At 46.2% G+C, this 21,192-nt stretch overlaps 1 protein-coding gene across 3 annotated transcripts in view; it reads right to left on the bottom strand.

Annotated features, from left to right (window-relative positions):
* SerT (Serotonin transporter) overlaps positions 1-21,192 on the bottom strand; it is a 515,765-nt gene that overhangs the window by 306,200 nt on the left and 188,373 nt on the right. For all 3 annotated transcript variants that reach the window (XM_070533507.1, XM_070533506.1, XM_070533508.1), the window contains exon 5: positions 16,731-16,865. In XM_070533507.1, coding sequence (XP_070389608.1) covers positions 16,731-16,865 — 135 coding nt within the window. The remainder of the gene's footprint in view (positions 1-16,730; positions 16,866-21,192) is intronic.

Genomic DNA, 21,192 nt, shown 5'->3' on the forward strand with positions numbered 1-21,192 from the left:
TAATGAAGGTGAAGATAATTTACTCAGGCATAAATTATATATTCTGTCTAGTAAAGCCAATTGCAAGTTAGATTCTCTCGAAAGTGCACTGCGAGTAAAAAAAAAACAACAAATGTTTCTCTCTCGCTGAATTGCGATGCGGCTTTTGCCAGTTAGGAGGTGACTGGAAAGGATCCGCAATTATAGAGGCCCAACGGGACTCCGATAATGCACGTCCTGTAGTGAAAATGTAAATTCAGCAGTGGCCGTCACAAAGCCACAAACAGTGGACAAAATAACTAGGTGGTGAGTCAGTAATAAATAATGAGGTAGTGTTCTCATATCCTAAAATGACAATATTGCTACGGCACAATATGTGCGATCACGAAAGGCCAGCAGTGTGAAGACGACGACGACGGTTAGAAGCTTGCGCGGGCTGTCGCCTCTTGGCCAAGCGCAGCGTATTTTCCTTGTAAATATATTTGTACATAGCTTTTCGTCTGCGTCTTCCTACGTAACATATCTGGTGGATGTACAAATATAGTTGTCTTCTCTCGTTAAACCTTTGTTTCTTCTATTTACTTCCCACATTCAGTACTTCGATGTGCAACCGTCCCACCATGATCTTTATCTCTGTGTTCGGTGATTTGCGAATTCTTTGATGATAAAGATTTATTGAAATCCTCTTTGAAACGGCGGGTGACAGCAAGCCATCTGGCCTGCTTGTGTAAATCAGCTACATGCTTTTCATTCTAGTATTTTTTGTGTACATCTCCTAAACAATTTATCTGAACCACAAACTTCTATACCTACGTTGCACCGCTGTAATGGATCTGGTCGAAAGAATCGCTTTCCTGCTTTTTTTAGAGTGCAGTTCTAAGGCTCCCGCTCCAGCGGCGAGTGTCGGCGTCGTACCTCGTAACCGAGCGAATGGGCACCGATAAAGATGGAAGTGAACGCGGAGCGCAGCGGGCGATGAAATGCGATGAGAGTTAAGAAAGCGCGAGGAGGAAAGTGGAGGAGGAGGGTACGGTGGAAGCGTGAGAAGAGAAGCATAGTGCCGTGCAAGACGGACACTGCCACAATGGCTACCGGATAGCGCCAGAGTAGCGCGCGTCGTTAGGGTGCATCGATGCGCGCCCCCGCGAATGGAGCGGAGGCGCGCATCGGAGCCACTCTACCCGTCGCCATGTTCACTAAACCGCTGCAGATGCCGGTCTGCGGCGTCTGCTGTCAATCGCGCTCACGCGTCAGCCACGCCCTGTCTCTCGCTATCTCCCGATTAGCGAAGCAGTCGCGCCGGACTATGCTCCGTTTGGAACGTGCTGCAGGAGACAAATTGTCCGCGCGAGGCAATATATGGCGAAATGAAAACACGTATAGAGCTGCGCTCAAATTCCGCATAGTGTCTATCGTAATCATTGGTGAAATTTTTCAAGCAGTACTCTAAACCTAGCTTCTTTATCTCGATGCTTCCGATGGGGACGACCCAATTATCTTGAGAGACGGTAACACCTGGTGGAGTACGTCTAGGCAGGCTTTGGAATGTTAGCCAAATCTTAGGCACTTGGTTTTGCAAAGCCCGAGCTGTCCCTTAAGTTGTCAAGAAAGGTAAGAACGCTAGAAGGGAGCATCACGTCACAATTTTGAAGCACAGTCATAAAAAACAGAGCATAAATAGGCCTCAGTCATGTGACCGACAAGTGTTACATTCTAGTCACCTCAATTTGGTTGCATCTGCTGCTGTTGTTTCGGAATAGGCGCACACAGTACGTATAAAAACACGCCGATGTTAGTGAAAGTTCAAGCATGTGACGCAGTTAAGTCTGTGTTGTGTGAGTCCGGTGACTAACCGAACCACCTCACGCTACGTTGACGCCGCTCGCCACTTAAGCAGCCGACAGATGCCAAGGGATCAAAGGCGTCGAGTAAGCGTAATTGTGGCCAACAACTCCAGGACAACCTGAAGGACAACGTTTCGAGGAGGCTTCAGGGATTGATTGATGGATTCAAAACTTAATTATTCCGCCGTGCGGGGGTGCCGTCTCTTAACATACACGAAAATAAGGGAGGAGGACGAAGCAATCCCCGCGCGTTGAGGACGGCGAGTCTACACGGCCTCAATGGCCAAACGGATAGCTCGACGCTGGTCGACTTCAGCCTCGCTCTGGAGCAATGCCTCTCAGGCTTCTCTACTGTCAATGTTTTTCTTGGCCCTTGGGAAGCCAGCACACTCCCTTATTACATGGTCTAGCGTACGGTTCTCTTTACAAATTTTGCAGAGTGCGTCGTTATAATCCGTCGTCTGAGTTAAGTAGATCTAATATGGTGATGTATAATTGTTTCCCTGGAGGCGCCGCCAAATGCGAGCCTCCTCCAGAGAGAGAGAAAGAGAGAGACCAATGCGGAGGTGCAAAGATTCCTCTTTCGGCTTTGTAATGATCGACGATTTTCCTGTACGTGATGATGTTTCTTTGACCCCTTCAACTAGCTGCTCTAGAGTTGCCCCGTGGTAGAGTGCTCGGGCGAGCTCGTGAGGGGCTTCGTTACCTGGGACATTTTCATGGGCCGGAACCCAAATAAAGGTTATTCCCCTTGTCCAATCAGTTATCATCTCTCACATTGGTACAACTGGTACAAAGCTGAAAAGACTTAACTGGACATCATCAGAGGAGGAGCCTATAAGCAGGCCTTAGGACTACCCAACCACACCAACGCGGAAATTCTACTACAATTAGGCATCCACAACATGCTAGACTAGTCATTCGAAGCCCAACGTCGATCTCACCCTCACCTGACAAAAACAGCTTGCGTAGGGCAAAAAACCATCGCATTAAATCTAGAAAAGGAGCTCCTGTTCCAGCAGTGCACGAAATATTACTGAATACAAAAGCCCAAAATTGACTCGTATTGCCACTTCTCCTCAACGAGGACTGGCGACATTTAATAAGGACAGCTGGCTCCTTAAAACCAACGGCGGTGGGACCAGGCTATCGAGCAGGCATTGGTTGCTCGCGCACTTCCTTCTTCTCCTTTCTGTATCTGCTCTTGCACTGTAGCCAGTACTGCAGGTAGCATTTTCCCCGTTCTTCGAGAAGAGAATCGGCTCGGTGGTTAAGAAGCAGTGCAAGGAAAAAAAGGGAACAAAAAACGCGGTCAAGTCATATGCTCGCGCAAAGAACACAATGACCACTACAGGAAAGAAACAAGTACAGCAGAGGTGAAGCGTGCCGTGCAGAGACTAAAGAAACAGAGAGGTAACCACATTAGCTGCACAAATGAGCATAAATAATAAAAAAAAACAAATAACGAAAGAAAAAAAAATAATCACGAACACACAACATGCAACACCACGACTAAGCTGTAGCACACTCCAAAAGACCTTGCGTAAGTAGATGTGATAAGTTACTTTCTACGACCCCTTCGCCTTCGCTCATTCCATCGCACGGAACTTTGACGAGGACGCTGGCTCGTGGAGGAAGCGTAACGCTCTTGGCGGAAACAGGAAGGGCGTTGTTACGTCGGTTGTCGTCATACCCGTCGATTGCTTGGTCGGCTGAGAAGGTGACTACACCTCCCCATAGGTTAGTAACAGCGCAGTATTCTTGCAGAGAGTCAACGACGAGAAGGACGTCATGGGAGCATTCGCTTAGGACATGGCAGTCGGCCACGAATGTCATCCTCGAATCGGAGCTGCAGTCGTGCAAGTTCTCAGCGCAGTAACGACGTGACCACCAGCCGTCCGAATCAGCAAGCCATGCCAAGGGGTAATTACATTCTTCAGCAACATCGCCATCTTCCCGCTTAAGATATAAAACTCAGCGCCGGTATCCACTAAAGCGCCAACCGCGTTACCGTCCATCACCACCGTTGTGTCTTGCGAAAGTCGGTCATTCCGTTCAGCTGCAGTTGACGTTGTATCAGTGTCTGTCCTTGTTCGCATCAATCGGAGGTCTTCAGCGCGTCTACTTCAAGCGGCCTCACCCCCAAACGTCACTGTAATTAGTTTTCCTGGTGGGGACATGGTGATCCTGCGGTCGAATATCGCTGGGGCGGTGTTTAAAATCACCTTGGCCACGGCGAGCGTGATTGTCGTCCGGTAGGCGGTGGCGTGCGCTGTTAAGCCAGGTAACGTTGACACTGTGCTCCACACTGTGACAAATCTTTATGGTGTTAACAGCGCAAAACCTAGACCAGACACGAGACAAGAGGACGACACCACAAGAGCTGTGGTGACGACACCACAGCGCTTGTGGTGTCGTCCTCTCGTCTCGTGTCTCGTCTACGTTTTGCGCTGTTAACACCAGGATGGAAAACCAACAAGCCGAAGCTGCTTGCATGTAGGCTTGCAATTTTCATTTTTTTGTTATTTATTTAAAATGTACAGGACGCTTCCTGGCATGATTCCCATTGTGGGTACGCCTTATATTACGCAAATCACAATTATCCTCAACGCGTGGTAATCATTACAAACAGTTAGTTGGCAGTGACACCGTACCTTCATCCCGCTTCTTGCCTCCCCGTCCTGGCCGTTGTGGCAGTGTGCCATTTTGTCGCCCGCATCTTGTTCAATTCCACGTTGGGAATGTCTGCCATAGTAAAGATATCATTATTGTAATCAGCATCCGGACACAGTTCTTCCCAGATCTTCCGTCGTAGGTGTTTGCAATAGTAGGAACATCACAATCATAAAAAGCACGCGGCGATCATAGCTCTTGGCGTCGCACGTGACCTAGGGCTAGCTTCTTGGCAAATCTCACATTGTGGTCATGTCTCATAGTACAAAAATCCGCATAAAATTCACAGAGTGGCGACCATGTCCTAGTTGATGTCACGAGGCCAGTGTGCGTGCAGCTGTGGCTTAATGAGACTGCGAAGATACAATTCAGCCAGATGATTTCACAGCAAAAAAGATATTTATGATCAAAGAGACCTTAGTCATAACAATAGTTGATGAAGTCTATCCATCATTTCCTATAGGGGGGATGTTTACTGTAATAATTGTGCTGTTTAACGCTTGTAAAGGTCACCATAGCTGTTTGGCGGCTATGCAAATGCTTCATGCATGTATGATTTATATTTGCTATAAACAGAAACGAAAATGATTGGGGCCTAATAGATAGAACATCGGGATGCTGCGCTGGGGGCTGAAGTTCAAATCGGGCCGCCACAATGCGCTTGACTTTCTAAATTATTGCGATTCTACTTAGGCAGAAACCGATCAGTGACCGACAAACAGACAGACTGAGCGGCCCAGGCCAAACCAGGGCATGGATAAACTGCTATGAATTTTGACCACCAGGAAAAATACATCGGCGATTATCGCATTCTTTACAAGAGTTTTGGGGTGGTATTCTATAGGAGTTCACCTACTGGACCATTCATTTATACAGAAATATATTTGCATTTATACATATTTATACTGAAAACCCCCTGACCCACAGCAAAACACAAATGCCGTCGCGCAGGCTGTTCACCATCAAAATGTCTAGAGACAAGAAAGCTGGTGCTTCTGGATTGATTTTACGGGAACGATAAGTGCGTAGTTTTTTTTTTATTATCCCCTGGTAGTGCAAACAGGCATCCTTAAACATCTTTTGTAACATGAGCAACGCGTTTATGGTGTGACCAAGTTGAACTTTAGGAAAGCTGCAGAAGATATGTCAGCAAACTTAAGCTAATGCTTACCCCAGTGCTCCCACTCCCTGTCATGGATTGCAAATGCAGGACAAATGGGCCAGCTCCTCACATGTCCTCGGAAGCGGCGAATCATTGTTTGCTGCTTCGTCGAGTACGAACAGGGTGTTGTACATTTGCTTCAAACAAGGTGCAGAACAAGGTTGACAAAGTGCAGGACCTCGTTAGGTTGGATTCACACGTGAAATCAAAGTTTCACCAGCAGTGCCGCTGAAGCACTGACGTGATTACTTCACTGAGGCACTACTCAACGTGATCGCATTTACAAGACGTCGCCAGGAACCCGCATACTTTGGCAACGTGCCTTGCCGAAGTACCGGTGCGATTCTCGGCAGTCCTCTAATGATTCTTACAGATAGACTGCGCAATAAGGCTATCGCGCGTGTATTTGTCCCCCCAAAAATGACCAAGCATAATAACTACGCACATCCCACGCGCTGTGCGAATCAATGCAGGCGAAGTTTTCTGGCTAGTTGCTTTGATTGACGATAATTAGAGGTGATGTCAAAGGCGAAAGCTTAATTTCTTAAACATTTAGCCTGACACGAGAGTGGCAAAGTGATGTTCAACGCCACCTTGCGTCCACCCCAGCTATTATTAGCGTCCACCCCCTGCCTGCTTATTACACAGAACAAACAGGAAGAGGTGTTTCTTTAAGGCGTTGCTGTTCGCCATATTTCACGACCGCTTAGAGGGTTGAGCATTGTCATTGGCTCACATGGCACATCGCATCGTGGCGGGAGTATTAAACTTCAATTGAATTGGACTGAAGCTGGCAGCGTTTAACCCTAGAGAGATATCTAGTGAGGCGAGTCTAGCAATGCTATCGGAGGAATTAGCGGGCATTAAATGAGATATAAGAGCGTTTTGTGAGGTTAGGAGGACAAATGAAGCATATACAGTGCTTAAAACCGGATACATCCTGTGCTACCGTAGCTTAGCGGAGAGACGGGAACTAGGAGTCGGATTTCAGATTAACAAGAATATATCTGGTAACATACAGGAATCCTTTAGCATTAACGAGAGGGTGGCAGGTCTTGTTGTGAAACATAATAGGAGGTACAAATTAATGGTCGTACATGCCTACGCGCATACATCAAGTCATGATGACCAGGAAGTCGAAAGCTTCTATGAAGACGTGGAATCGGCGATGGGTGAAGTCAGAACAAACTATACTATACTGATGGGCCACTTCAATGCCAGGGTAGGCAAGAAGCTGGCTGGACACAAGTCAGTGGGGGAATATGGCATATGTTATTGGAATAGTAGGGGAGAGTTATTAGTAGAGTTTGCAGAGCAGAATAGTTTGCGGATAATGAATACTGTCTTCCGCAAGCGAGATAACCGAAAGTGTACGTGGAGGAGCCCGAATGGCGAGACTAGAAATGAAATAGACTTCATACTCTGCGTTAACCCTGGCATCATACAAGATGTGGACGTGCTCGGCAAGGTGCGCTGCAGTGACCATAGGATGGTAAGACCTCTAATTAGAACACACCTGAGGAGGGAACCGAAGAAACTGGTACAAAAAAAAGACAATCATTGAGTTAGCGGTAAGAGGCAAAATAGAGGAATTGCGGAACAAGCTACAGAACAGGTATTCGACTTCAACTCAGGAAGAGGACCTTGGTGTTGAAGCAATGAACGACAATCTTACGGCCATATTTAAGGAGTGTGCAATACATGTAGGTGGTAACGTTTTTAGACAGGGTACCGGTAAGCTATCGCAGGAGGCGAAAGATCTTATTGAGAAACGCCAATGTATGAAAGCCTCTAACCCTACAGGTAGAATACGACTGGTAACACTTTCGAAGGTAATTGACAAGCGTAAGATAGCTGACATAAGGAAGTATAACATGGATAGAACTGAGCATGCTCTCAGGAACGAAGGAAGCCTAAAAGCAGTGACGAAGAAACTAGAAATAGGCAAGAATCAGATGTATGCGTCATGATCAAAGCCGACAATATCATTACTAATATGGATAAGGTAGTTGATGTGGTTCATGAGTTCTATAGAGATTTATACAGTACCAGTGGCACCTACAAATATAATGGAAGAGGGAATAGTGTAGAAGAATTCGATATCCCACAAGTAACGCAGAAAGACGTAAAGAAAGCCTTGGGAGCTATACAGAGGGAGACGGCAGCTGGGGACGATCAGGTAACAGCAGATTTGTTGAAGGAAGGTGGCCAGATTGTTTTAGAAACACTGGCCACCCTATATACGAAATGGCTCATGACCTCGAGCGTACCGCAAATTTGGAAGAACGCCAACATATTCTAAAACCATAAGAAAGGAGATGCCAAAGACTTGAGAAAAAAAAGATAGAACAATCAGCTTACTGTCCGTTGCCTACAAAGTATTTAACAAGGTAATCGCTAATATAATCAGGAACACCTTAGACTTCTGTCAAACAAAGGACAAGGCCGCATTTCGTAAAAGCTGCTCAACAATAGACCATATTTACACTATCAATGAGCCTATAGAGAAATCTGCGGAATATAACCAGCCCTTATCTATAACTTTAATTCATTACGAAAAAGCGTTTGATTCAGTCAAAACCTCAGCAGTCATGCAGGCATTACGGCATCAGGGTGTAGATAAGCCATATGTACTGAAAGATATGTATAGCTGCTCCACAGCCACCGTAGTTCCCCAAAGAAAGCAACAAAATTCCAATACAGAAGGTCGTCAAGCTGGGAGATATGATCTCTCCAATGCTATTGACAGAGTGTTTACAGGAGGTATTCACAGACCTGGATTGGGAAGAATTCGAGATAGGAGTGAATGGAGAATATCTTAGTAACTTGCGATTCACTGATGATATTGCCTTGCTTGGTAACTCAGGGGACCAATTGCAATGCGTGCTTACTGACTTGAACAGGCAAAGGAAAAGGGTGGGTCTAAAAATTTTCCTTCAGAAAACTAATGTTCAACAATCTAGGAAGAGAACAGCAGTTTAAGATAGGTAGCGAGGCACTAGAAGTGGTAAGCAAATACATCTACTTAGGGCAGGCAGTGACAGCAGATCCGGATCATGAGATTGAAATTATCAGAAGAATACGCATGGGCTGCGGTGCGTTTGGCAGGCATTCTCAGATCATGAACAGCAGGATACCATTATCGCTCAAGACAAAAGTGTATGACGGCTGTGTCTTACCAGTACTCACGTACGGAACAGAAACCTGGAGGCTCAAGGAAAGGTTCTTAAACTGAGGACGACGCAACGAGGTATGGAAAGAAGAATGATGGGTGTAACGTTAAGGGGGTAGTAAGAAGAGAGCAGATTGGGTGAGGGAACAAATGCTAGTTAGTGACGTCTTAGTTGAAATCAAGAAAAATAAATGGGCATGGGCAGGGCATGTAATCAGGATGCAAGATAACCATTGGTCGTTAGGGGTGACGTACTGGATTCCAAGAGAAGGGAAGCGTAGTAGGGGGCGGCAGAAAATTAGGGGGGGGGGATGATATTAGGTTTGCAGGGACAACATGGCCACAATTAGCGCAAGATTGGTGCAGATGCAGAAGTTGGGGAGAGGCCTTTCCCTTGAATGGGTGTAGCTAGGCTGATGATGATGGTGGATTACGGAACTGTAGGGGCCAAAAGCACAATCGTATTATGAGGTACGCCGTTTTGGCGTAATGTTCTTTAACGTGTCGCAATATCTAAGTGCACGTGCGTTTTCCAATTCGCTTTCGTCTAATTACGGCTGCCGCCGTCCAGATCAAATCCGCGACCTCGAGTAACGCCATAGCCGCAAAGCTACTGTGGCGGGTAGAGAAGTGTACAGAAGTATCACCTGGATCTTGCGGTGCGGTTTAATTAATGTGGCTATGCTTCTGCACGCCCTGCGCAATTTGTCCGCGTGAGATATTTACATCGTGTTTATTTTAAGAATTAGCAGGAATATCCTGCACCGTACCTCTAACTTAAGCTTATCCACTTTACACGCAACCAGTGTCGTATATCAGAAGGATTTCCTTGCTTTCTGACGTCACCTTCCCGTGTCCTCCCCTTGTGTGCGAACTGCCTCTTCACCTCCCACCACTGTACAGTTATAAGTCGTCTCTGTACTCGCACGCAATTATCTATAGAAAGGGAAGCTCTGCAGTTTCTGCCATGCTATTGAAGGTTATAACAGATAATTATAGCTCTCAATATGCTAATGTGACTACGCCAAGGGAGCTCCAGAGGGCATCCCGGCCACGGCTGGTGCATTTTCATGGGGGCCAAATGCGAAAACTTCCGTGTACATAGATTTAGGTGCACGTTAAAGAGCCCCAGGTGGTGGAAATTAGTGAGGTCCACCATTAAGGCGTGCCTCATATTCAGAAAGTGGTTTTGGCACGTAAAACCCCATAATTTAATTTTTTTTAGCTCTAGAGCTCATTGGGCCCATTCGATACGGTACGGTCGAAACGAGTTTCTCAAGTGGTATTGCTTTTTTGATTCTCCTTCATGTATACACGCGCTCGGTACCATCCCCCGATGCGGTCTGCCAGACAGCATCAGCCATAGCAGCAACAGAAGCAGTGGAAAAGTTGAAGGAAGAGGCAGAGAAAGCTCGTCTTTAAAGCTTGCCTTCATGATCGGCAATACGTTCCTTGGACAGCTAGTCCGGCTGTCCAAGCAAATGCAGCCATTGTTGACATACTTGACACTCCTGAGGACAGACATAAAAAGAACGTCTGCCAAATGGAGAGAGAGAGAGAGACATAGCGTCCTGCATTTTTCATCCGAGCTGCTGGCTGAGAAAGCCGCACTTGGAGAGAGTAGAATGTTTTGATAATGCACATGACACGCTGTACGCTACAAAAATTTATAATCCTCAGAACGAAATAGCTTTACGTTATAGTAAAGCTATTTCATTCTTATTTTGTTCTAATCTCATCACGTTAAACTTACTTTACCACTGAGGTAAGTATCGGGCAATTGTCAGCACCTTTGTTTGAACAGCCCTATCAAACGCTGTACTCGTTTATACAAGGTCACATTTGTTTGCTTTGAAAGCTTTTCAAAACATTATCTGCGCTGAGGAATATTTCTTATCTAGTTGGCTTGGAAGAGGCGAGAAGCGCGCAGAAGTGTAGAGAGTAAAAACGTTGACGCTACCGACGCTTCGCTTACTCTTCCCACGCGATACAGTGAAGCGATAAAATGCAGTGTGAAGTGGCTCCGTCCGCACATAACCCCCAACTTGCTCAGGACGACTTTCATCGACTTGAATTGGGTCGCCTTCCAGCTTTTATGGCTCCAGAAAGAAAAAGTCAGCGACCAATCTCAATGCGACAAACATTATTCCAGTAGTACAAACGAGAAGGTAGAAGACGTTCGACAACAAATTAGTTGGGATCACTGCTACCCAAAAAAAAAAAAAAACTGGGCAACAGAAGCTTCACACAAAGGCAACTGGACAACTGGGAATCAGCTGATCTGTCAGCGAATTTAGAGCGTGGTCATGGCAAGTGTAGCCTCACTTCCGCACGCAGCAACAACAAGAAAAGCAAAAACTACTTGTCATTTAATGCCAATAAGACCAAGTGCTTTTCTCGAACGTAATCCCAGACAACAAAAGTGGCTATGGCTATAGGAATTAAAATAAGAAAGCCTCCATTAACTGGAAGACAACCTCTCCACCGAGACTGCAACAAAGTTTGACGAGAATCGTCATCGCTTTCCTTGCTATGTTCGGAGTTTCGTGCATTGGGGATTCGTTCCTTTTCAGTAGTTTGTCAGTCATTCATTTATATGAAGCTGTTGAAGCGATTAAAAGAGGATGTGCGAAGAAGTGTAGAGACCTGGTTTTCGCATCACGCTCCATTTCACAGCGCTGGTATCTGAAACTGTGCTTCACCATCGCTCGACACACGCCTTATTCAGTTATCTGTGCATTTGTTTTACTCCTGGAAATGGAAACAAAACATCCAAGGATGTGTTGCCACCTTGACAGGCCGCACTGCACGAGGCTTTCAATGGCTTCAATCACTTGGAAGGTGCTTTCTTTTCTAAACGATATAAATACTCACTCACCCGCTTCATAGCAGCTTCACGTGTCGTGCAGTAAAGGCAAATTTGAAAACCGATCTTCTTTTGCAAGGTGGGCAGAAGCATAAACTTGTTTTGCAGAAAACGTGTTAAGGCAGACCCAATAAAGCGAACTTTCCTGACGAACATTCTGCGGCGATGGCCGGTGCGGTGACGTGACGGCGTGCCTTCGTTGTGATGCACACATATGCAACAAAAAACGCCATGATTTTAACAGGAAGTCGAATGCAAGAGGGTTTAATGTAAAGTTATGCGGAAACCCGCAACGTGGAAAGAAGAAATTAAGCTGCTAAGCCTTTCTTTCGAGGAACCCGTATTGGTTCACTTTGTAGCAAATAGCTACGTTTGGCGAAATGTCTCATTTCCCCTTTATTAGGTCGGATGCAGTCGAGCCGTAATTGTTCAGCGCTTGCGTTCGCTGCTTGCAACGGGGCGCTTGCAGTGGAAAGACGGCCTTGATGGGCGGCGCACAGCTACGTCTCGTCGGCCAGAAAGCAACTCCACATGAGTGGGCCTTGCCGTATGCTTTATTGACGCTGTAAGAAGATTCGGAGCATAAAGCGATATGTTCACACAATATTTAGTTTTGTAGGTTTTACCTTATGTCACAATCAAGCAAGCCATATATTCCAAGCAAGATTGGAACAACAATTCAAGTACACATGTAACCACGTGGTCAAAAAAGTCCGGGAGGGCTGGTAAAAAAAAAGTTTCCTTATTCAACGTGTAATATATTCAAAAAGCTAAATGCAATTCACTGACTTTATCAAAGCCCTCAATTAAATGCTCGGGAAGAGAGTCACGTTCTGAGGCTGTAGGTGACAAAAGCTCTCTGAGCTGTGATTTGCGGAAACATTGCCTGCAAGCAAGTGCTTATGAGTGTGACGGGCAATACGCCTTGTCGCAAGATAAGGGCTGCACTTTTGCTCATTGTTGCGGACAGCACATCACACACGGTCTCCCTTGAATTGGAGAGTCTAGCCTTTTGTATTTGTTAAATATGTACCGTACCACTTTCTGCACCATTCCTAAGCGGCTGATGACGTATGAGGGTCCCATATTGACACGTCAACTCGTTTATCTTTTACGGGTGAGCGATTTTACCGTCTAAGAAATGTTATCGCTCAGCGCAGGAAGCACCTACATGTATCGGAAGATTCTAGAATGTTATCGATGCTTCAACCTGCAGTCTATTGTTGCCGAACCTTGTGTAATCTGAAGTGCAATGCACGCGGATCCCAGCGATTACTCTGGAACATTCGATGACCGATGTATCAAAGCCGACGCGCTTGACACACTGATCAGCTTTTTGACCATCGCAGGCTGTGTGTGCCGTTGTCACCGTTCTTTGCGTGTAGCCATTTTTTGAGAGCACAAGTTCGCCCAATGAAACGCTAGTTTCGTCTTTCCCAGTTTGGCTACTTTCTTCACCGTCACTACCACGTGACATCTGGTGGAGGTGCTTGTGCGTTCATGTACCGAACGCATCCGCAAAGCCGTGATCCGAGCCGGAAGCCCGAGGACAAAACCAACATCGCCCAAGACCTGGAGCTAAAAAACCTCGTCAAGTATTTCGAAGGGCACACCGACGTTGTCTCTAGGGCATTTAGGCGAGGATTGTCTTCGTTCTCGCTTCAAAACAACCTATTCGTAAAGAAGAACTTCTCACCAGTCCGCGCCAACTACCTTCTTGTGTTCCCTCAGGGCTGCGTCCCGAAGTATTACACGCCCTACACGATGATCCGACTGCTGGACACCTCAGATACTCCCGGACACTATCGAGGATACAGGAAAGGTATTAGTGGCCGCGCCTGACCGCCGACGTCTTCCGTTGTATAAGAACATGTCGAGACTGTCAGCCACGCAAGACACCATCGACAAGGCCAGCGGGATTACATCAGCCAATCGAGCCTCCTTGCCGACCATTTTAGCAGATCGGCATGGACTTGTTGGGACCTTTTCCGACGTCTACAACCGGAAATAAGTGGATCGTCGTGGCGACGGGCTACCTCACCCGCTTCGCTGAAACTAAACCACTGCAGAAAGGTAGCGCACCCGAAGTGGCAAAATTCTTTGTCGAGAACATCCTGCTGGGACATGGCGCCCCAGAAGTCCTCATCACCGACAGAGGAATGGCCTTGGCAGCGGAGCTCACCCAAGCCATTCTGCATTACAGTGAGACAAGGCACGGGAGGACAACTGCCTACCACCCACAGACGAATGGTCTACGGAGCGCCTGAATAAGACCCTCGCCGACATGCTAGCAATGTACGTCGACGTCGAGCACAAGACCTGGAATGCCGTCCTGCCGTACGTAACGTTCACTTAAAACACGGCGGTGCAAGAAACAACACAGGTCACGCCGTTCAAGCTGGTTTACGGCAGGAATCTGACGACTACTCTCGATGCCATGTTGACACACGTCTGCGACGAAGAGAATCTTGACGCCGCCACCTTTCTCCAGCGCGCCGAAGAAGCTCGACAGCTCGCCCACCTGCGGATCAAGAATCAACAGAGGACCGACAGCCGGCACTACAACATTCGACGACGTTACGTCGTGTACCAGCCCGGCGACCATGTTTGGGTTTGGACTCCTATATGCCGACGAGGACTTAGCGAAAAGCTTTTACGCCGCTATTTCGGACCATACAAGGTCATCCGATGCATTGGCACACTCGACTATGAGGTCGTGCTAGACGGCATTTCGCTATCACAGCGGCGCCACTCAGGACCTGAAGTAGTTCATGTTGTGCCACTTAAACCGTTCCACCAGCGCTAATGAAATTTGGGGACTTCGCATAGCTGAACTTTGGACTTTCTTGGACTCTGTCACCTTGGACTTTGTTTCTTTGTTGTTTTGTTACTTTGTGTAATAAGTGTCCTTTTGTGTTGCACTCTTCTGTTATGTTTCTAGCATCGGGACGATGCCTTTTGGGAGGGAGGAATTGACACGTGAACTCGTTTGTCATTTACGTGTGAGCGCTTTTACCGTCTAAGAAATGTTATTGCTGAGCGCAGGACATGCCTACATGTATCGGAATTTGTAGAATGTTATCGATACTTCTATCCGCTGTCTATTGTCGCCGAACCTTGTGTAATCTGAATGCATGTATGTGCGACGCGAATAGTGTAGAACTTTGTGAAAGGCAGGCGGGTACCAGCGATTACTCTGTAACATTCGATGGCCGATGTTTCGAAAGCCGACGCGTTTGACCCGCTGATCAGCTTTTCGACCATCGCCGACTGTGTTCGCCGCTGTCGCCATTCTTTGAGTGTCGCCTGTTTTTGAGGGCACTAGTTCGCCCAATAAAACGCTACTTTCATCTTTCCTAGTTTGGCTACTTGCTTCACCGTCACTACCACGGGACAATATCACCTAGCAAGTGCTGCATAAGGTTTAGGTCCGAATATAGCCGCTTCTAGCTTCTTTCTTACAGACCGCGATTTCAAGAGCGCGGTGGCAGAAATTTAAGTGACATGCGTGCCACTAGTTAAGGCATTGCTTAGAACAAAAACTAAATTTTTAGGATTTTGCACTTTTTGTACGCAAGATGCTTGGACGTGGTATAGGAATGGGTTAGGGTATTTCAGTTTCACCACCATTAATTAAGTTTCATCGCTCGCTGTACGCACCAGCGTTGCAAGTTAGAGCCAACTTGCATTCGTCGTGGTGATCAATGATGTTGGCTTTATTTAGGAGAATGCAATCAGCAGGAAAGAAAAACCTTTCAAGAGGGCGATTTGGTATTCTGTTAAGCCATTCGACTATTTCAAGAATAAAAATGGCCTGGAAACACCCCTGAGGAGCTGATGACGTAACATGCACTGTTTTTCCATGTACTGCCTTCTATTTGATTAACTCTGTCCATAGTTTAACGACGACGTGTCTTCCTAGGAAACATTTAAGAACCCACAGGGCGTAAGTGTTGGCCCTTGTGGAGGTGTTACTCACGGTATTTACCGAAGCAAACAGCACTCCTAGCTTATCCTCAGGTACGCTAAAGAGTTGAGTGCTCAGTGTGGCTATTCTTTTTGCCCCGTCAAATTATGCATAGGAGTGCAGGTAATCCAAAAGTTAAGCAAACACACTGGTGCAGTCCACGCAGTGCAGTTCTAGACGTATTCTAAGCTAAAAAAGAAGAACAGTTCATTCCGGACGTAATCAAACAGTTTCTAAATTGCTCAAGCCATCAAATAGTTCAAAACACATCTAAAGGCCCACAATATAGGGAGTGCAAAAACCTACAAATATTTCTACGTACCACGCACGCATTCCACTGTCTAATGCTACCCTAATTCCTCGGTTTTTGAGAGACTAGTTTGATGGTAAAATGAATCTTTCGTTGTTGTTTTTTTCAAATCGACACCTAATAGCCCATAGTTGTAGCGGCCAGGCTTCTCGAAAGAATGAGTTCACACTGCAATAAATTTTTGCCATAAACTGACCGCAGCGGTGACCACATTGACGTTCGACCTACGCCGTCAATATCGAATATGATCTTGTTGCGCTTTCGGTACCTTAGTACAAACCGGCAACCGAAGAGTACCTGTTTCCCACTACTCAGACAGATACCGTGATTGTTTATTACCCACTCATCTGGCGAGACACTAGTGGTAAAACTAGGTACTTATGATGTGGTGAGTAAAGCTCTATAGTTTTTGGTTTTGCAAGCATATATTTACCGAGAAAGAAACCAGAACAATATCTTCAGTAGCTTCCAATTTGTTGGTTTCTGGCTAGCTGGTATGGTGACAATTCATGGAAAAAATAATACGGTTTTGTTTATGCACTTTTTGCAGTTTAGTTGTCATTTTACTAATCTGAAATTAAGAATATTTTGCAGAAAGTTGTTATCCATTAGACAGCTTTCATTTGCGACAATAAATTTCATCGGTCGTTCTAATGTACAAAACTGACACAATAGCAGCACAGCGTGATGAGGTTGATCTACCGTCGCTGAAGGAAAATGTTACCCCACTGTGAACTGAAAGAAGCGAGCAACTCACGTCGCTAGAGAGCAGCTTCTCCCATTGAGGGTACAGGTAGTACTTGATGCCATCCAAGGATCCGTCCAGGGTGACACCGCGCAGCAACAGGATCAACAGCACAGCGTACGGCATAGTGGCTGTCACCCACACCGCCTGCGTGCGTAGACAGCAATGACGTATTTATTGCCTTAACGAAAACTTGGCGGCACCATATTTTTCACCTACACAAGATTTCAAGGATACATTGAAGTTCATCGTTGTGCTGAAAGTGTACTGACAGGCATTAAAAGCCTTAAATAGCTCGCCGCCTTAGACACGTCAATTGTTAGCTGGAATTTTTTCGCGAATGCATCTAATGGAGTCATTGTGAAATAATATTTTCTGGAGTTTACCATGCACGGTGCTGTTCTTCTATGTTAGTAAAAGGGCACTGACACGCTCGTTTACCAGTTCTCTGTTTATCCCATTTAGTCACGGCATACACGTTTGTGGACGCGATTTACTTTTGCCATTACTTCGCAGTGGTTGGAAGGAATAGACCAAGAACATTAAGCCTTGAGTAAATTGAACATTCTGCTTCCCTAAAGCACACCCATTTCGCTACTATTTTCATGCTTCAGATGACCGCTTTGGTGAAGGCACTAGCGTGTTTGACGCGAGATTTGAAGTGGGGCGTTTTGGTAGTAATTGCGAAAGATTATTTTCCCTTGTTGCAATGCTTCCACCAATAATTAACCTGTTCTTGTAATTCGAACGGGTGAGTTATTATTTTTAAGAAAGAAACGGAGCATGACTGACTATACAATAAATGAATAATTAATGACTATGTAGTTGCGGTGGCTGTCTATATTATGCAGAGTTAGTCTCATCCCACCTTGGCTTGCTTTCTATGGAGTGTCCAGCCCCTTGGCACAAAATCATGTAAATGTCACACACTTATCGACAGTCGAAGGTAATTCGTGACTTAAGGGGTGATATTTGTAGCTTAGATCAGAGGGCCCATAATGATTATACAAACAAAATAACTGGGCTCTCAGCGCACCCCATGACCCCCAAACATCCCCCACCAACCTCAACCGCCGTTAAGGCAAGGCTGTGTGACGTCAGGAACAGCAGGGTCCACCTCTGTGTCGTTGGCTTTGAAGCAGTTGGAGATTTCGTCGGATGTCTTTCTCCACACACTCTTGCACCCAGCGACGAGGGAACGGCATCGCCGCTGAATTTTGACGCAATTCCTTCACTTGCGCGACAAGAAAGAAGTACGTAGTAAATCGCAGACATGCGCCGAGAGACACATACAAGAACGAAGAACGCATGGTGACCATGAGGGTATTTCGAGCTCGCACAATAATTTCCCGCGTGAGCATAAAAGCAGGGCCTTCGATACCTGCTTCAGTTACCCGCGTGAGTCGCTTCCGGGATGCGCATTTATGTCGTCACCAGAGTCTCGCCAGAGTGATTTCTGGTTCAACGGCGGCATTTAAAAGTCACCAACAAATTATTTACTCACACCAAATGCGCTCAAATGTTGCCAGTTTGCTGTGGGTTGCGTAAGGTTTGACATAGACACATAGACTAAGCTCGAAAATTTGGTGTCATGGCCCCATTGATAAATTCCTCGGTAGAACAAATCCTACTTGCACGTAATTCCAGTCGTGGCCTCCTAACATGTCGTAGCCTCCTGAGATATCTCAGTTTATTGCACTTTCGGCTACAACCATTTTGTAAAGCTTTGTTTACTGTTGTCATTATAGGCAGGTGCTCATGGAGCGAATATCAATCGTCAAAGCGGCGAACTTCAACCGACGGTGAAAACCGGACGGCAGACTTCTAAGTACTTCACGCAGCCGGCGCATCCGTCCGGGCATATGTTCGTCGCACGAACGTCACTACCGCAATCCTTGAGTGCGCGAAGCATCACATGAGCCAATCCGGAGACACCGTTTACCGGCCGACTTGCCTGGCAGGAACGGCTGCTCCCGATCCTGAATCAGTAGGTGCCCCGAACGCGTTCTCCTTACGCGTAGCGACACTCAAAGTGCGTGGGCTACGCAACATGGGCAACGCAACAGGCGTCAATGCCATTTACTCCGCTTGCTTAGGCCGCATGATGTTGGTGCAATGCAAGAAATTTCGTCTACTAGCGATGTTGCACTGTAGCCTGCTCAACCAAATTATGAAGTGTGCGTAAGCCGACCGATGGTGACTCCGCTGCATGCATTTCGTTAGTCAGAACTCAGGCAAATCCCTAGTTATTGGCACTGCGTGTTGATAGCGAAGACCCCTTTTATATGTTATGACCTTCACTTTCATTGCCGTAATTCAATGTTTATTTGTGCCTATGATTCCTTGAAAGTCAATGACAAAAAGTATTTCTATCTATTTTTCTCGCTTCATAAACACTGACGAAGATTTGGCATTTTTGGGAGACTGTTACTGTGTCCGTGATTATAGAGGTCACTTATACCGAACGAATAATTATGGTGCAAATTCTGCTTTGCTTCAGAGATTTACGGAAGACCACAATCTAAATAACCTGGGAGCGCACGCGTATTCTTGGCTGTGATTTACGCACTTTGAAGGCGCATCTCATGCTCGACTTCATCGTGCGTATATTTCAAGAAATCTCTGGTCTAATATTCACAACTGCCTTATGAAGCCTGTAGTTTTCACAGAGCATTGTTTTGGAGGCCCCACTTCATGGGGTCCCCTGAAACTCCGTAAGTTTTCTTCAAATTGGAAATTGCGAAAACTCGACAGACAACTTTTACCAGAGGAAAGGCTTTAAACAAAATCAAATAATTACTGCAGGAGATATCATAATGTCGACAGCGTCAGCTGTTTTCTCAAATGGAAATTTTCAAAGAGAGAATCACAAATGTAGCACTTGCTATTTCATGTGAGCTCTCTCAAAGAAAACATGCTCAAAAACTGCACTTTTGTGATCTATTGCGAAAGCTGTACGCTCTAAAAAGCCAGTTCCTAGGGCTCTATAGTAATAGCGGCTGCTACTATAGCGGCTTCCCTCCAATGGCGCATTGCTTGCACTTCTCGGTCGCGAAGCTCGGGATTTGTGCGACGTCGAAGCTTATGCTCTCGTGCGAGCCTGTGCTCTCGTGCGAGGTCACGCTGCGGCTCGCGCCGAGCTTAGTTTATGGGGCGACAGAGCACACTCTGCGAAACACCTGCTCATACCTCTACGCTCCCCCAGCATGCGATTTGCCCCCTGCTCCCCTGTGGACAATGGAATGTGAGGACTAGACTTAGAACAGCTCCGCTGTTGAAAGAACATCGCGCTTGAGTGCAGCAAAACCATCTCCGCCTCTCATGCGGAAAGCATGGGTTCAATTTGCGAACTTTCTTCTGAGAGTCCGGTTGTTAATTCAAGGCGTACTGCTCTTGTGACGGCACAAGTAAATAACACAATGTAGGGCTTCGACGTATTGTATTTCATGTAGAGGGGTCCAGCAAAATCGATTCCAACCGCTCGAACGAGATCAGGTTGGCGTACTCGTTCACTTGGTAATGCATGGTGCAACAGGGGCACTGCTAGGCTTTAAGCGTGTCTTGATGCAAGCGTGGCATCCTCCGATGAGTAACTTTACAGTTTGTCTTCCGCGGGATACCCAAAATTTATTTATAAGCTTGGTAAGGGTATCTTGCAGACCACCGTGGCGTGTACTCTTATAGCACTATCTTATGACAAGTTTTGCCAGATGATGAAGCGGAGGCAGTACAATTAGATGTTTAACTTCTTCTGGTTCCTGTGAGAATTGCAGTCGTCCACTTAACGCAACAGTCCTTCCCTGTCGAGAAAAGGATGAAGCATTTTCAGATCTGAATTGCGATTCAGCTGTAGTTCCTTTTCAAGCTGATTGATTTCTTCTGCGTAAACATCCTCTTGAGCCACCTTGATCCAGTGATTTTCAGCGCCGCTAATGTCGTCGGCTGTGAGCTGTCGTTGGTCCTTGATACATTTATTTTTGCAGCTTTTTATGAAACGAAATACCCACGCTGCTATTCGTAATACTCTTTTGAGCTTGAATAACGTTCAAGGTCCATAATAGGCAACAACATTCTCACTTGTAAACTTGTACGGTGACTTTTGCTTCCGTTAAGCCTATATCATTACTATGTAATTCTGCCTCAAGAGTGTACATGGGCCATGCACCTTCCATTTCTGTCAGCCATTGTGGTCCTTCGCACCACACTTCGTTTTTCTTAAGAAACGGCCGCTGAACTCCACGTGTAAGGTAATCCGCAGGATTATCAGCTCCAGGACAATGTCGCCATTGGCTCTTGTCGGAACAGTCTTCAATTTCAGCGACCCTATTCTCGACGAATGGCTTCCATTTCTTCGGAAACCCTTTTATCTAATGCAGTGTGACCTTGGAATCCTTCCAAAAGAATGTTTTTTTACGTGCTCTTCTCAAGGGCAGTCTTCAGAAATTTGTCTAACCTTGCTCCGAGCAGAGCGCCA

Source organism: Dermacentor albipictus, chromosome 2 (assembly GCF_038994185.2).
Source record: "Dermacentor albipictus isolate Rhodes 1998 colony chromosome 2, USDA_Dalb.pri_finalv2, whole genome shotgun sequence".
Lineage (NCBI taxonomy): Eukaryota > Metazoa > Arthropoda > Arachnida > Ixodida > Ixodidae > Dermacentor > Dermacentor albipictus.